Genomic DNA, 14,171 nt, shown 5'->3' with positions numbered 1-14,171 from the left:
TAATAATTAGAAATGAAACAATTAGGTATTTTTTGCCTTCTGTTTATCTCCCTGGAAACATCAAAGAATTCTTGTAAAATTATCAAAGGTATAAAATGGTAAATATAATATCATTTGATAACAAATGAATTCCTATATGATACTGAGAATCAACATGGAGGGACCTAGGTGCCTCAGTTGGTTAAGGGTCTGACTCTTGATTTGGGCTCAGGTCATGATCTCGGGGTCATGAAATTGAGCCCCAAGTCAGGCTCTGTGCACAGAGGGGGTCGGCTTGAGTTTCTTTCCCTCTGCCCCTCCTCCCAACTCCTGCTCTCTCTCAAATAAATAAATAAGTCTTAAAAAAAAAAAAGGAATTGATGCAGAGAAGGACAATTATCATACGGTTTCACTCATATGTGGAATATAAGAAATAACACAGAGGACTATAGAGGAAGGGAGGGAAAACTGAATGGGAAGAAATCAGAAAGGGAGACAAACCATGAGAAAATCTGAACTCTGGGAAACAAACTGAGGGTTGCAGAAGGGAGTGGGGTTGGAGGATGGGGTAACTGGGTGATGGGTATTAAAGAGGGCACGTGATGTGGTGAACACTGGGTGTTTTACGCAACTGATGAATCACTGAACACTATATCAAAAACTAAATATGTACCCATGTGTTGGCTAATTGAACTTAATAAAAAAAATGAACCGGCGTGAAGTTTTGAAAAGTTATCCACTCACGAAGGTTGCTAACCATAAAAAATACAAAGTCAACTTCAATGACATATTTCAAAACGATCTCAAGGGGAAGATAATTTGATTTGACCTTTTTGTTTTAAGTAGGATCCACACCTAACATGGGGCTTGAACTCACGACTCTTTGATTAAGAGTTGCATGCTTCACCTGACCAGACCAGCCAGGACAGGAGGAAGATGGTTATGATGTCTCTATTGTAGTTTTTCCCCTCTTATTACCAAATCCCGAATAGTTTGGGACTCTCTGGGTCACATTGATCCTGGCAGTTTCCCACCTCCACTCCCAGTGGTTCTATCATTTTCTTTCCCAACCAGAGATGCCCCTTGTGACATTTTCTGGTTGGCTGAGCCCCACTGAGCAGTTTCACCTCCACTCCTTCTCCCTCCACCAGAAAGGGAAGTAAGTCCTGGACTCAGAGCTCCTCCCTGCCCTGATCTGCCTCATTCTCTCCTCACTGTCTGCCTCACAGGGGCCACTGCAGATGCACCTTGAAGACATAAGGAGCCAGTCCCAAGTCATGATCCTGGGAACCATTGTCCTGGCTGCCCTGCTGAGCCCCCATGGAACTGAAGCCATTAGGGGTGAGTGCTCGGGTGGGCCAGAGAGGGTGGGGACTATAAGGAGATCTGTAGCCCACAGGTGCTGTTTTCTCTCTCATTTCTCCTCTTTCTTCCTTTTCTCTTGTGTGAGGTCTTTTGCTTTTTGTCTTTCTGACAACACTAAGAACCAGTGTTTATCAAACACTGACCAAGTGCCAGATCTCATTTCATTTTCACAACAGTCTTTTCAGGAGGGCATTTATTACTCTCATTCTAGAAATGAAAAGACTGAGATCTAAGAGATGTCTCAGGAACCCCATGTCACAGTGCCCATGAGTGAGAGCCGTGGCTCTTCATCCTCTGGAGAGCATCTCTCTCTGTTGCTTTTAAAGTCCAGAAGTAAACTTCTTGTAGTTGGAGTCTGCGATGCTTGTTTTTGCTTTTTCCTGCTTCATTCAGTCCTCAGCTTGCTTCGTTCTCCCTTTTGTCTCCTCACATCTCTGATGCTGCGAGAGTGGCATCCTTACAACGAAAACCACTGGTTACTTCTCTGTATATTTTACCTGTGTCACTAGTAATTTTTGCGACGTGACCACTTCCTCCTTCCTGGAATCTTTCTCTTGTTCTTTGTCTTTGAGGAGCGCACTTCCTCCTTGTTCTTCCTACTCATTAGTCCTCTCCCTTTCAGCCTTAAAAAAAATTTATTTAAGTGATCTCTACACCAACATGGGGCTCGAACTCACAACCTGGAGATTAAGAGTCACATATTCTTCTGACTGATCCGCCCAGGTGGCCCCAGCAACCTTTTCTAAATGTCCATGTTTGTCAGGATGCAGGACCACACACTCTGACCCTGCTATGATGACTTTGTACAGTTCTTGGGTGACTCAGTCCAAGCTTATAACCTCATCTACCATGAGGACTCCTAGTGTGCATTACTAGCCCAGTCTAGCTTGAGGTCCATCCATTATTTCCACCACCCTCAAATTAACTCCACTTTGTCTCCCAGAAATTAAACTCATTATGTTCCCAAAAGAACGTTTTATCTTCTCTCACTTCCTTCTCCTTCATTACTTTTCCTGTCACTAATGCCACAATTCTCCACATTGCCCAGGTATTCTGGACTCCACTTCATATCCCTTCTTCCACCATGGCACTTAATGATTCCTGTGGCTTCTCGTCTCTCCAATGCCATTCAAACCCATCCTTCCTTCTCCTCACCCCATGCTGTTGCTCCATCTACACCCTCATCACTTTCTGCTTGTTTGCCGGAGTCCTGCTGGTCTCACTTACAAACGAGCCTCTTCCAATCTATCTTCCCTATAGCTGTTACCTTCAAGTAGAAATCTTATCGTTGCCATCTTGATTAGGATCCCTCTATGATTTCCCTGGGGCTGTGGATCAAATCCAAACATCTGCAATTAGCATACAAGGCAGGTCCCAGTGTAGCCCCTCCACATCCTTTGAGCTTCAGTGGTATCCAAGGACTCTGAGTCCTCCAAGAAGTCCCATGCTTCTCTGCTCCTGTCTCCTGTGAGAGATGCCACTTCCCTCTATTTCTGCTTTGCTATCTCACATAGAGACCATCTCTAGGAAGTTTACTTCAATCTCATTCCAATGCTCTCCTTTTGCTCCCAAGTAGCATCTGCATACACCTTGTGATAACGCAGCAGTGATGAAACCACATATATACTAATCGTCTTTTCTTTGTCTTTCTCATTCTCTGGATTTCAAGTAGCTTGAAGACAAGGACCATGTCTTCTGAGTTATATCTTTAAGTGCCTGGAGAATGAATAATGGCTCATAATGAAGGTTTTTTTGACTGAATGAAAATGAACATCTGTAAGAGTGTAATTTGCTTCACAGTGCACAGGCTGTTAGTTTCAAGAATTTGCAAAAACAATAAAAATAAGATACCCTAAGGTGAACAAATTATGTCCATATAGACGAGGTTTTTCTTATTATGTCCATATAGACTGTCTTTTCTTTTTCTTTCATTTTTTCTGTAGGTGAGTGATTTCCCCCAAGCATTTGTGTGAGACAGTGAATCCTGTCACTAGAAGTGTCCAAAGAGAGGATTAGTTCTCTTTGTGTTGGAGCTGCAGGGCGAATCTTTCAATCAGGATTTGGACCAGTGAGCCCCAGAGTGTCACTTCCTCTTGGCTCCTATCTTTTTCTCAGCCCCAAACTCTCTCATTTTTATTGTTTTACTGTAATACTAATAGATTTTTTCTGTTGTCAATCTCCCTTCCTTCCTTCCTTTCTGGAAAAGGTAGACTTTTAATAACTACTTTTATTACCAGGTTGAGTCATGTAGTTACAAAGTAGTTAGAAATTTCTGAAAGGGCATTGTTGCTGCTGTTGTTGTTTTTAAAGCTCATTCTTACATAAATAATATCTAGTACTTCATTGGGACACAACTGTTCAAACCTTCGCTGCTTCTTACACATCAGGTAAAACAAAGATGCTATCCCATAGGAGTTTCAAATCCAACAACCTTTATTTCCAAGGGAAATTACCTTTAACAACATAAAGTCAACAAGAAAATTTGTGAATGTTGTGTGAATGATAACATTTTAAAATTTGATTTGCCTTAAATGAAAGTGTTGTGGACAAAATTACATAATCTACCATGTTTATTCTAAAACTAAAAAAGTAACTGGAAGCCTATAAATGGCACCAAGACTCTGGACACCTTTTTATTTCCTTCGCAATTTAAAAAAATTTCCACTCTGATGGAATTTTATTTCACTCTCCCCTCTCCCCCTACCCACTCTGTGGCTTTATCACTAATTTTATACATCTGGTCTAACAAGGATTCTGAGATAATTGTGCATGTGGGTGAGGAGATGACTCAATCTTGACTCTACCAGGAGCTGTGCTACCCTGGGCCAGTTACTTAACCTCTGCGGGCAGGTCCTTTACATGCAAAAGAATGCTTTACGTGGAGGTGTGAAGATGCAAAGAATAGAAACACATAGTAAGTCCTCCATAGATATTACTTTATTATTGTGTTCAGTGTGACTGTTATTGTACTGGAGTGATGGATGCTTAAGTTTTCAGGGAGAAGGGAAACAACCTAAATTCTCAGTAAGTCATTTCTCTCATTGCTTCTTCCCATTTCTTTTTTTTTTTTTCGTTTTTTCATTTCTCATTTTCTGTATTATTCATTCATGTTATTACTGTTTGCTTCCTGTGTTCTGTTTACTCTCCCACATAATCACCTGTTCTCCAATCTCCCTTCTTCTTCAAGCAGGGGGCCATGTGTCAGTGTATGCCGAGTTCGTCCAGACACACAGACCCTCTGGAGAGTACATGTTTGAGTTTGATGGGGATGAGCAGTTCTATGTGGACCTGGATAAGAAGGAGACTGTCTGGCATCTCCCAGATTTTATTCATGCCTTCGACTTTGATGCCTGGAGAGGTATTGCTGACATTGTTGTGGCAAAGAAGAACTTGAACAACCTGATCCAACGGTCCAACCACATAAGGGCCACAAATGGTACTGCTTGCTCTTGCTTGTTTCTGTACAACCCACCTGCAGGGCTGGGAAAGTCCCTCTGCTGCATAGAAAATGGGAGACTCAGATGTCCACTCATGAATGAAACTCCCCTCATGAATGAATTCATGAATGAATGAATTCATAAATGAGTGAATGAATGAATGAATTCAGCCCATAATCTGGGTCCTTAGGTCATCAAAATAATCATTTTCTTCTTATTCAAGAACGATGTTGGGCTGGGGGAGGCCAGTTAGGAACATGAGAAGCTATGACTTTGATCTGGGAGTCAGTTGGTGGGGGAGATGGACCAGGGATTGGCATGAGAGAGGGGGCCCCTAACCTGGAGACTATAGGGGTTATGTTGGTGGAGATCTTTGAGATTCAGTCAAAGGCAGCAGACTTAACAGGTCCTGTCTCTTCTCAGAGCCACCTGAGGTGACTGTGTTTCCCAAGGAGCTTGTGGAGCTGGGACAACCCAACACTCTCATCTGTCATGTAGACAAGTTCTTCCCACCTGTGCTCAATGTCACATGGCTGCGCAATGGGCAGATGGTCACTGAAGGTATAGCTGAGACCATCTTCCTGCCCAGCACAGAATTTAGATTCCACAAGTTCCACTACTTAACCTTCCTTCCCACGGCTGAAGATGTCTATGACTGCAAGGTGGAGCACTGGGGCCTGGATCAACCTCTCCTTAAGCACTGGGGTACGGAGCCCTGTCCCGACACAATCTTTATTTCCAGGATCCATCTCTCTGCAGCACCTTCTTTCCTTAATCTCATGTGTCTTACTGTCACTTTATCCAAACTTCACTGGTGATCTCACAGTTTCTAACTCTTCATACTGCTACACCTGAGCCAGCTCCTGCTTTCCGTGCCTTCTAACTCTGTCTTTCCTTTGTGCCCCAGAGGCCCAGGAGCTGATCCAGGTGCCTGAGATGAAGGAGACTGTGGTCTGTGTCCTGGGTCTGGTGGCAGGTGTGGCAGGCATCATCACTGGCGTCATTGTCCTGAAGACCAGGAGGCCTGACAGCATCCCTGGGTGCAGGGCTCCTGTGAGTTTTCCAGAGCTGGTACCAGGGCCACAGTGCAAAAGTGGAGGCAGCCCAGTGTGTGGGGTGGATGAGAAGGAGAAACACTTCAACAGGCGTTCTTTGAGCACTTTGTTATTTCTGAATCACCGGCTAGAGAAAAACAATACAATGATAAGACCATTGGCTGAGTTGCTTACTACTTACCAGGCCCTATTCTATTTGCTTCTTATGTATTCACTTACTTATGTCTGGAAGTTGGTACCATTATTTCCTCATCATACAGAGGGGAAGCAGACATGAAGGGGGTGAATGAGGCTGTTCAAGATCACCCAGTTTGAAAGGTACAGAGTCTGGATTTGAACTCAGCCCTTGGGACTCCAGAAGCTCAGTTTTATCCAATATGTAGATTATATATGTCATCGGCAGTCATTTTATCGCTCCCTGACAATCTTCATTCATAACCTTGATTTTCTTCTGTTGTCATAGTGATGTCTATGAACCTCCAATACTGTGTTAAACATGTGTAATTATTAAAGGACATCCTACCTTTTTCATAATCTCAAAGGGAATGCATTTAATTTCTCCATAAATATATATGCTATAGATTTTTGGTTAATAAGCTTTACCATATGGTAAAATTGATCAAATTGTTTATGCAGTTATTGAGTTGAATTCAGTTGAAATTAATACAAATGTTCTTTTCTGGTTTACTGATTTTTTTTTTATCATATTATTGATTTTCTGACATTGAGACTTCAATGCATTCCTAGCTAGGTGTTTTGTGTGGTCTCAGCCTCTCCATGGTGATGTGACCAGCTAAGAATGCCTGGAGAACTCAACTGGGTCCCTATTACTTGTGGAGAGTCCCTACAGGCATTTCCCAGACAGGCCTTGTGGTTCTTATGACCACAGGACACTCCTCAGCGACAACCATCAGGGACCTTTGAGAAAAACAAGATATATTAATTTATTACTCACAAGTCCTGGAGGGTACGTGGCCTGACCAGAGCCACACAGTGAAGTTGTGGGGGGTGGGAGAGACCTGGGGATCTGCCATAATTCGGGTTGAGGAAAGGGTGCCTCAGATTTCACAGGGTCACGCTTTATTGGTGAATTTAAAATGTAAGAACTGGAGTTAAAGCGCAAGAAGGGAGAAGCAGGGTCACTCAAGCAGTTTGTTATCTAGGTCACCCAAGACTTTCTAAAAGGGGAACGTCATGGGGACAGGGCAAGGGGGTGCAGCCCGGCTCTTTATTCTTTATCTAGTTGTATAGCAGGCAATATGTTTCCTTTAGATGGATATCTTTGAGATGGATGCCTTGGCAATCAGGCAGGCACTGACATTACAATAAAATAAACTAATAGTCATGCACTTACACTGTCCTAGTACAAATCTCATTTGATGGAAATGAATCATGCTTGTTATACATTGTTGGACTCAGTGACATGGCTGACATTAATCCATAATTTTCTACTCTTGTACTATCCTTAGCTGGCTTTGAAAATAAAGGTGCATCTGCCTCATAAGATGATTTGGAAAGCTTTTGTTCTTTTCTGTGTTCTAGAATGACATGTGCAAGAGAGGAACGATTTGTTTTTGAAATATCCTAGCTGCCACATTAGGACAGGCGCTGTTGGGAAGGTGTTCTTTGCTTTCCAAGCCGGTGTCTTTGATGCTCCTGACTCTATTCCAGGTTTCTACTACTCCCTGTAGTTTTGACCTTTTTATCTTTCTAGAACTGTATCCATCTAATCTAAATTTTCAGATTTATTGCAATAGAGTTGATCATAACAAACTTTTTTTCATTTAAAAATGTCTGTGTATATAGTTGTTTCTCCTTTTCATTCTGAATCTCCTACATTTTCCTTAATGGTTTTGCCAGATGAGTCTATCACTGAATCAAACTTTGATTTTGTTTATCTTTCCTACTTTTTGTTCTCTAGTTCACTGAATTCTGCCCTTGTCTTTATTATTTACATTTTTTTCTTTTGCTCTTTTTCTACTTTCCCATTCTCTTAATGGAAATGATTATCACATTTGTTTTCAGGCTTCCTTTCTTAATACATTTGTTTAAAAGCTAGACATTTCCTTCTAGGCACTACTTTTGATATACAGGTTGTCACTGAGTACCGAGTGTTCCATCATTTAGATTTTCATTCCTATCGTTATTTAATTGCATGTTTGGGGTATATGGAGTTCATTTGTTTATTCTTTTTCATCAGTTTAGAATTCAATTGCATTATGGCCAAAGAACATATTCATGATATGATATTCATTTGAACACACTGAGGTTTTCTTTGTCGCTTAATGAATGTTGTTTTCATAGATGTGCCATGTGAGCTTGAAAACCACGTGAATGTTGTCAGTTGTGGAAATCTCTATGTAGTTATTTGAGCCTTTTACTTATATTATTTAGATCTTTGTTTTTACTTGTATTATTTAGTTCTTTATATCTTTGTTTACTTTCTTTTTGCTTCTGCGCTTAGTTTTTGAGGATATGTTAAAATCTGCAGTTTAATTTGAAGATTTTTAATATTTAGAGTCTTTCTCCACATATTTCTGTCATTTGTTGCTCTTGTACTTTGAGGTTTTATTTTCAGGGAAATATATGTTCATGTTCATTGCAGTTTCTTGCCCTAGTTTTTTCCACTTGTCTTTAATTCTCTTTTGGCAGATGTGAGATTTGTTATGTCAGTTATCTTTGTTTATCTGCCTGAACTGTCTTTTTCGATTATTTGGTTTTGACCTTCAGTATTCATGTATTCTGTCTGACTTTGTTAGACTATGTAGAAGGTACAATTTGAGAGGCTCTTCTTTTTAATTGGTTGGTTAGCTCATTCAATTAATTCCAATTACTATTAAGTTAAAAATTTACTATCATATTATTAAAATGTTTTATTTAATATACTTTATTCTTGTTCATTTTTCTCATCTCTCATTCCTAAAGGCTAGGCCAAATTCTGTTACTATAAAAGTTGTATTTTCTAAATGTACTCATTAAATGGTTTATCTTAATGCTCTTAATTACATCAGTTAGAACACTGATAAATCCCTCTATTCTTCCTGCCCCACAAAAGAGACAAGCACTTTGCAGTATTTTTCGTTTCTCCCTATTATCACTACCTAGGATTTCCTTTGTGTTAATATTAATCACATTTTTAGTTTTCTTTCATTTAAAATACATTTTTCTTTTTTAAAAAAGATTTTATTTATTTGTGAGTGAGAGAGAGTGCACAAGCAGGGGGAGTAGCAGGCAAAGGGAGAAGCAGGCTCCCTGCTGAGCAAGGAGCCTGATGTGGGACTCAGTCCCAGGACACTGGGACCAAAGGCCGGCGCTTAACTGACTGAGCCACCCAGGCATGTCACATTTTTCTTACTTTTAAAAAAATTTAGCCTCTGCTTTTTAAGATAACAATAACTTTTTAAAATTATTTGATCTTTCTTATTTTCCACATCTCTCTTAGATGTGTTTCTCTTTTTTGGGGGGTGCTTTTAAAAAAAGTATTTTAGGGGAACCTTGGTGGCTCAGTCAGTTAAGCATCTGCCTTCAGCTCAGGTCATGATCCCAGGGTCCTGGGATTGAGTCCCACATTGGGCTCCCATCCCAACAGGGAGCCTGCTTCTCCCTCTGCGTCTCCTCACACTTGTGATCTCTCTCTCTCTCTGTGTGTGTCTCAGATAAACATATAAAATCTCTTTAAAATTTTTTTAAAAAGTATTTTTAAAGTGTGTCAAATAAATAAAGTCTTTTAAAAAGTCTTTTAAAAGTGTTTTTTTTTTAAATAGCAAAGCATTTAAGGTTGAAATGTTTGAAAGTAATTCATGTATTAAAATGACTGTGTGTTTATATTTTGGGATTGAAAGTTCTTTTTCTTCAGTTCTATGCAAGTAACATCCCATTAAGTGCTGCTGTTGATAGGAGTGATGTTTATTAATTCTTTTCCAGATCGATCTGCTCTTGTTCTTTTTTTTTTTTTAAAGATTTTATTTATTTATTTGACAGAGAGAGATCACAAGTAGACGTAGAGGCAGGCAGAGAGAGAGAGAGAGAGGGAAGCAGGCTCCCCACTGAGCAGAGAGCCCAATGCGGGACTCGATCCCAGGACCCTGAGATCATGACCTGAGCCGAAGGCAGCGGCTTAACCCACTGAGCCACCCAGGCGCCCCTGCTCTTGTTCTTTTATCAGTGGAACTGCTCACTCTGCAAGTATTGAGAATGGTTTTTTTGAGAATTTTTTTTGTCTTTGAAGTTCTTACAGTTTTCTTATAATGTATTAAATGTGTGCTTTTTAAGGAGACATGTTTTTTAAAAACTCTATTTGTCATCAATGTATCATGTCAAACTAAGTTATTTCATCTTTCTATAAAACCTAGAAATCTATTCTTTTTTCCAGACATTTCACCTCCTTTTACTATTTCCCCCAATTCCTAGTGGGGGGGGGGGGATTAGCAAGATGTCAGGATGTCCGCATTGATCCTCCATGTCTCACAGTTTTTCTTTTACGTTTCCTCTTGTTTAAACTTTCACACTGCCCTTGAGAGCACTTCTCAGTCTGACCTCTTGTTTATTAATTATTATTCAGTTGCAGAAGTCCCACTAGTTGTTTCATCTAAATATCCTTTATTCCAACCATTATTAAAACTCAATATTTCTGCCTGATTCATTGGTTCCTTTTTTTTTTTTTTTTTTTTTTTTTTTGCCTCAAATTACTAATATCCTTCTTTGGCTCTCTTTTTAAACCCTTTTACTGTGAATGAGCAGACGTATGTAAGAAATATACAAAACATTAATGTACAGCCAATGATTATCAAGCAAACACCCATGTAACTAGTACCTAGGTCAGGGACTAGAACATCACCTATGTCCCAGAGGCCCTCTTTAGGGTCTGGGGGGACCTAAAAACCTGGTCTTTAGGGATTGAGGATGCAAAGTTCAATAGGGAGTTGTAACCCCACTGTGTTTGTTGTATTGCAGGTGACAACTCTTATGAGACAGAAGAGGACATAGGGGAATGCCCAGCAACAGATCTACTTTAAAGCTCCAGTGCCTCTGAATGTCTGTGCTCCTCAACACCAATGATCGATGTCCCCAAAGACCCCTCCAATCCCTGCCTGTCTGTGATCCTACTCGCACTTAGCACCTGCGAAGGGCCTCATACATAGAAAGTACTCAATAAATGCTGAAAATTGATGTATGGTGACAATTTAATCCCCACACTGGATGGTCTATAGGCCCTGGTTTCCTCTGAGACTCCTCCCTACAGAGCATCCTTTCTAAGTAATTCCAAGGACCAACAAATATCTGTGTGTGTTAGACATTTTTGGTGCCTTCTTTGTGACTCCCGGGCCTTTCCTCAGTCTCTGTATCTTCAGTTCCCTAGGAGCACATACCTTGGACCTGTAATGTGGATGTAGTTATTGCAGTTCCTGAGCCTGTCGGGCTTAGAGAATGTTTGCTCTGCCCGGGTACTTCCCTAGCCTACAGCATGGGGTTGAGGACACAAGGATGGTTGGTGTCACCATGGGGTTGATTTACTCGGAACTATTCATCTCACTTTCTCCATCCTGCTGTGAACCTCCTTAGTTCACCCCCTTTTATTTTACCCAGAATTCTGACCACTTCTGGACTCTGACCCCCAGGGTTTCTCTCCTCCTCCAGGCAGCAGAAAAGATCCATTTTCCTGTTTTGCAGGAGTTTCCCATAGTAAAGTTAAGCCTTTAGTGACTTCATGTCTTCTTTTCTACTATGTCATACTGTACCCCATCCACTAGTCCTCTACCTTTACTTTAAGTAAAATTTTACTTAATTTTATTTATTTATTTATTTAACTTTATCTTTACCTTTTTTTGAACTTTATTTTTACTTTATTCCCCTCATATTTTTTCAGGGATACCTGCAACCATCTTTGCAGATCCCAGCATGTTAGCTGGTTTACTGATGTCTGAATCTCAATTGTCAATTAATGTCATGTCTCCTGCAGGGTCTCTGGGGCTGGAGCAAAGTATGGGGATATGGATGAGTATCTGTTTCAGATGGAGAGTTGTTGTTTTTTTTTTTTTAAGATTTTATTTATTTATTTGACAGAGGAAGATCACAAGTAGGCAGAGAGGCAGGCAGAGAGAGAAGAGAAGAGGGGAAGCAGACTCCCTGCCCAGCAGAGAGCCCGATTCAAGACTCAATCCCAGGACCCTGAGATCATGACCTGAGCTGAAGGCAGAGGCCTAACCCACTGAGCCACCCAGGTGCCCTCAGATGGAGAGTTTTAACATAAACTGCTCACCATTTTATTACACATGGCCTTGGTGGTGAACTGAAACTAGAAATTAAGAGATACTATGAGGACTTGATACAGAAACCTGGAAGTTATAATATAAAATTATGCAGCTTGAGGAGGATGCCATTTCCTGTTTCTTGCTTCCTCTCTGGCCCCATCCTAATGTGCTGGATGAGGGAGTTCTGGACATGGGGGATGTGGGGATGTGGCCAGCTGCAGTATGTAACCTATGGGCCTTAACCATGGCTTGCCCTCATCACTCTCCTCTGCTACTCTGGCCATCATTGGTTCCTCACTGGTTCCAATAATGGTTCCTGCCTGGTTCTGTGGAATGAACCCTTACCTGGAGCACTGATTCTACAGGGTGATCTTCAGATCTTGGACAATGCAGACTAACCCTAATTTCCCTTTTCTGATTTTTTAAAAAAGGTTTTATTTATTTATATGACAGAGAGAGATCACAAGTAGGCAGAGAAGCAGGCAGAGAGAGAGAGGGAAGCAGGCTCCTTGCTGAGCAGAGAGGCTGATGTGGGACCCAATCCTAGGACCCTGAGATCATGGCCTGAGCCGAAGGCAGAGGCTTAACCCACTGAGCCAAGGTGCCCCCTTTTCTGATCTATGATGGATGTTGAAATGTCATTTTGATGACCCTTTTGTGAGAAACTTGTCCCTCCAAAATCACTCCAGACAACCAGGTACCATTGTCCCCATCACATGCACACCCTCATCTCCTTCTCTCTCTGGTGAGAATAGCAGTGCTTGCACGATGTCAGAGCCTTAAAGTCTTTCTCAGGGACTAGGCCCACATGGAAAACTTCCTAAGGTCATTCCCCTGAGCTGGATTCTCCAAGAGGAGCAGCTCTGCACTTACCTGGGGTGTCTCTGCTCTGAACCAAAGGGGAGCTCAGTATCACCAAGGACATCATGGGGGCTGCCATCCCTGGGACCTCAGTGATCCTCAAGACCACCATCCTGGAGCCTGGGAAAGGATGGGGGCTGAGACACTTGCAGACTTGCAGTCATAGCAGTTCTCACTCAATGGGCCCCACCCCTAAGATGTATTAATATATTAATTTATATACTATATACTATATATTAAATACTAAATACTAAGTACTAAAGAAGATGAGCCTGGATGGCCTTCTATAGCCCCTGGCTATGGCCAGATTCTGAAAAAGGAACCAATAAGCAGGAATTGTTACTCACCAGACAGAAGTGTGGTGTAAAGCACATGATTCTTTAAGGTGTAAGATTCACTGAAGACAGTATAAGGGATCCTCATTTTGAGCAACTGGGTAAGTCATAAGGCTTGATTTTTTAATACACTTTCTGCCCTAGGAACAAATCTCAAGGAATATCATTCCCACTCCATGGTGGAATGCCATCCGCCTTGCACGGACATGTTCTGGGACAGAGCAAACCCTCAACAGTGTGTTGAAGATCTAGGGGGATTAGACTCCCTACCTTTAAACTCTGGGATCCATCTTTTCTTTGCATTTCAATATTTTTGGGGGGGCAGAATTTGTAAAAACCAAATGATCCCTTGCTCACTTACAGGTGGTTCCTGATATGTATTCCTGATTTTTTTTTTTTAACTCACTATGACTAGTTTCCTCTTGTGTTGAACAGAGATTATTATGGAGCCTATGTCATTGGTTTATTGGGAAATCTAACTGGGATAATACTCTGTATTTGTGAATCTCTTAAAACCAAGCCTTGCACATAGTAAGGAATCAAGAAATGTTCATTATTATACTGCAAAGCTAATTCAAAACAGAAAAACAGTTGAATAATTACAATACACAATTAATTTTAACAATATAAGTTCTATCATATTGTTAGTAAGTACCAAGGGCTTTTACTACAGTCCTACATAAATTTATTTTTTTAAAGATTTTTATTTATTTATTTGGCAGACAGAGATCACAAGTAGGCAGAGCAGCAGGCAGAGAGAGAGGGGGAAGCAGGCTCCCTGCTGAGTGGAGAGTCCGATGTGGGGCTTGATCCCAGGACCCTGGGATCACGACTGGAGCCGAAGGCAGAGGCTTTAACCCACTGAGCCACCCAGGCGCCCATACATAA

General features: G+C 41.1%; 1 protein-coding gene across 1 annotated transcript; it reads left to right on the top strand.

Moving 5' to 3' along the window:
- The first annotated feature begins 1,248 nt into the window (after positions 1–1,248).
- On the top strand, positions 1,249–10,929 carry LOC125103134 (RLA class II histocompatibility antigen, DP alpha-1 chain). Its single transcript, XM_047734963.1, has 5 exons — positions 1,249–1,320; positions 4,535–4,780; positions 5,205–5,486; positions 5,689–5,834; positions 10,790–10,929. The coding sequence occupies exons 1-5, from the start codon at positions 1,257–1,259 to the stop codon at positions 10,820–10,822; spliced, it is 771 nt and encodes a 256-aa protein (XP_047590919.1). The 5' UTR covers positions 1,249–1,256; the 3' UTR covers positions 10,823–10,929.
- The last annotated feature ends 3,242 nt before the right edge of the window (positions 10,930–14,171 follow it).

This window comes from Lutra lutra, chromosome 6 (assembly GCF_902655055.1).
Source record: "Lutra lutra chromosome 6, mLutLut1.2, whole genome shotgun sequence".
Classification (NCBI taxonomy): Eukaryota; Metazoa; Chordata; class Mammalia; order Carnivora; family Mustelidae; genus Lutra; species Lutra lutra.
The sequence above is the reverse complement of the archived record's forward strand: the minus strand, read 5'-3'. Positions and strand labels throughout refer to the sequence as shown.

What these genes read in the sequence shown, in the direction of transcription:
- LOC125103134 (XM_047734963.1), top strand. Translation starts at nt 1,257, where the DNA reads ATGATCCTGGGAACCATTGTCCTGGCTGCCCTGCTGAGCCCCCATGGA. An exon ending in CCACATAAGGGCCACAAATG is followed by an intron (nt 4,781 to 5,204) that starts GTACTGCTTGCT and finishes GTCTCTTCTCAG; the next exon opens with AGCCACCTGAGGTGACTGTG. An exon ending in ACCTCTCCTTAAGCACTGGG is followed by an intron (nt 5,487 to 5,688) that starts GTACGGAGCCCT and finishes TTTGTGCCCCAG; the next exon opens with AGGCCCAGGAGCTGATCCAG.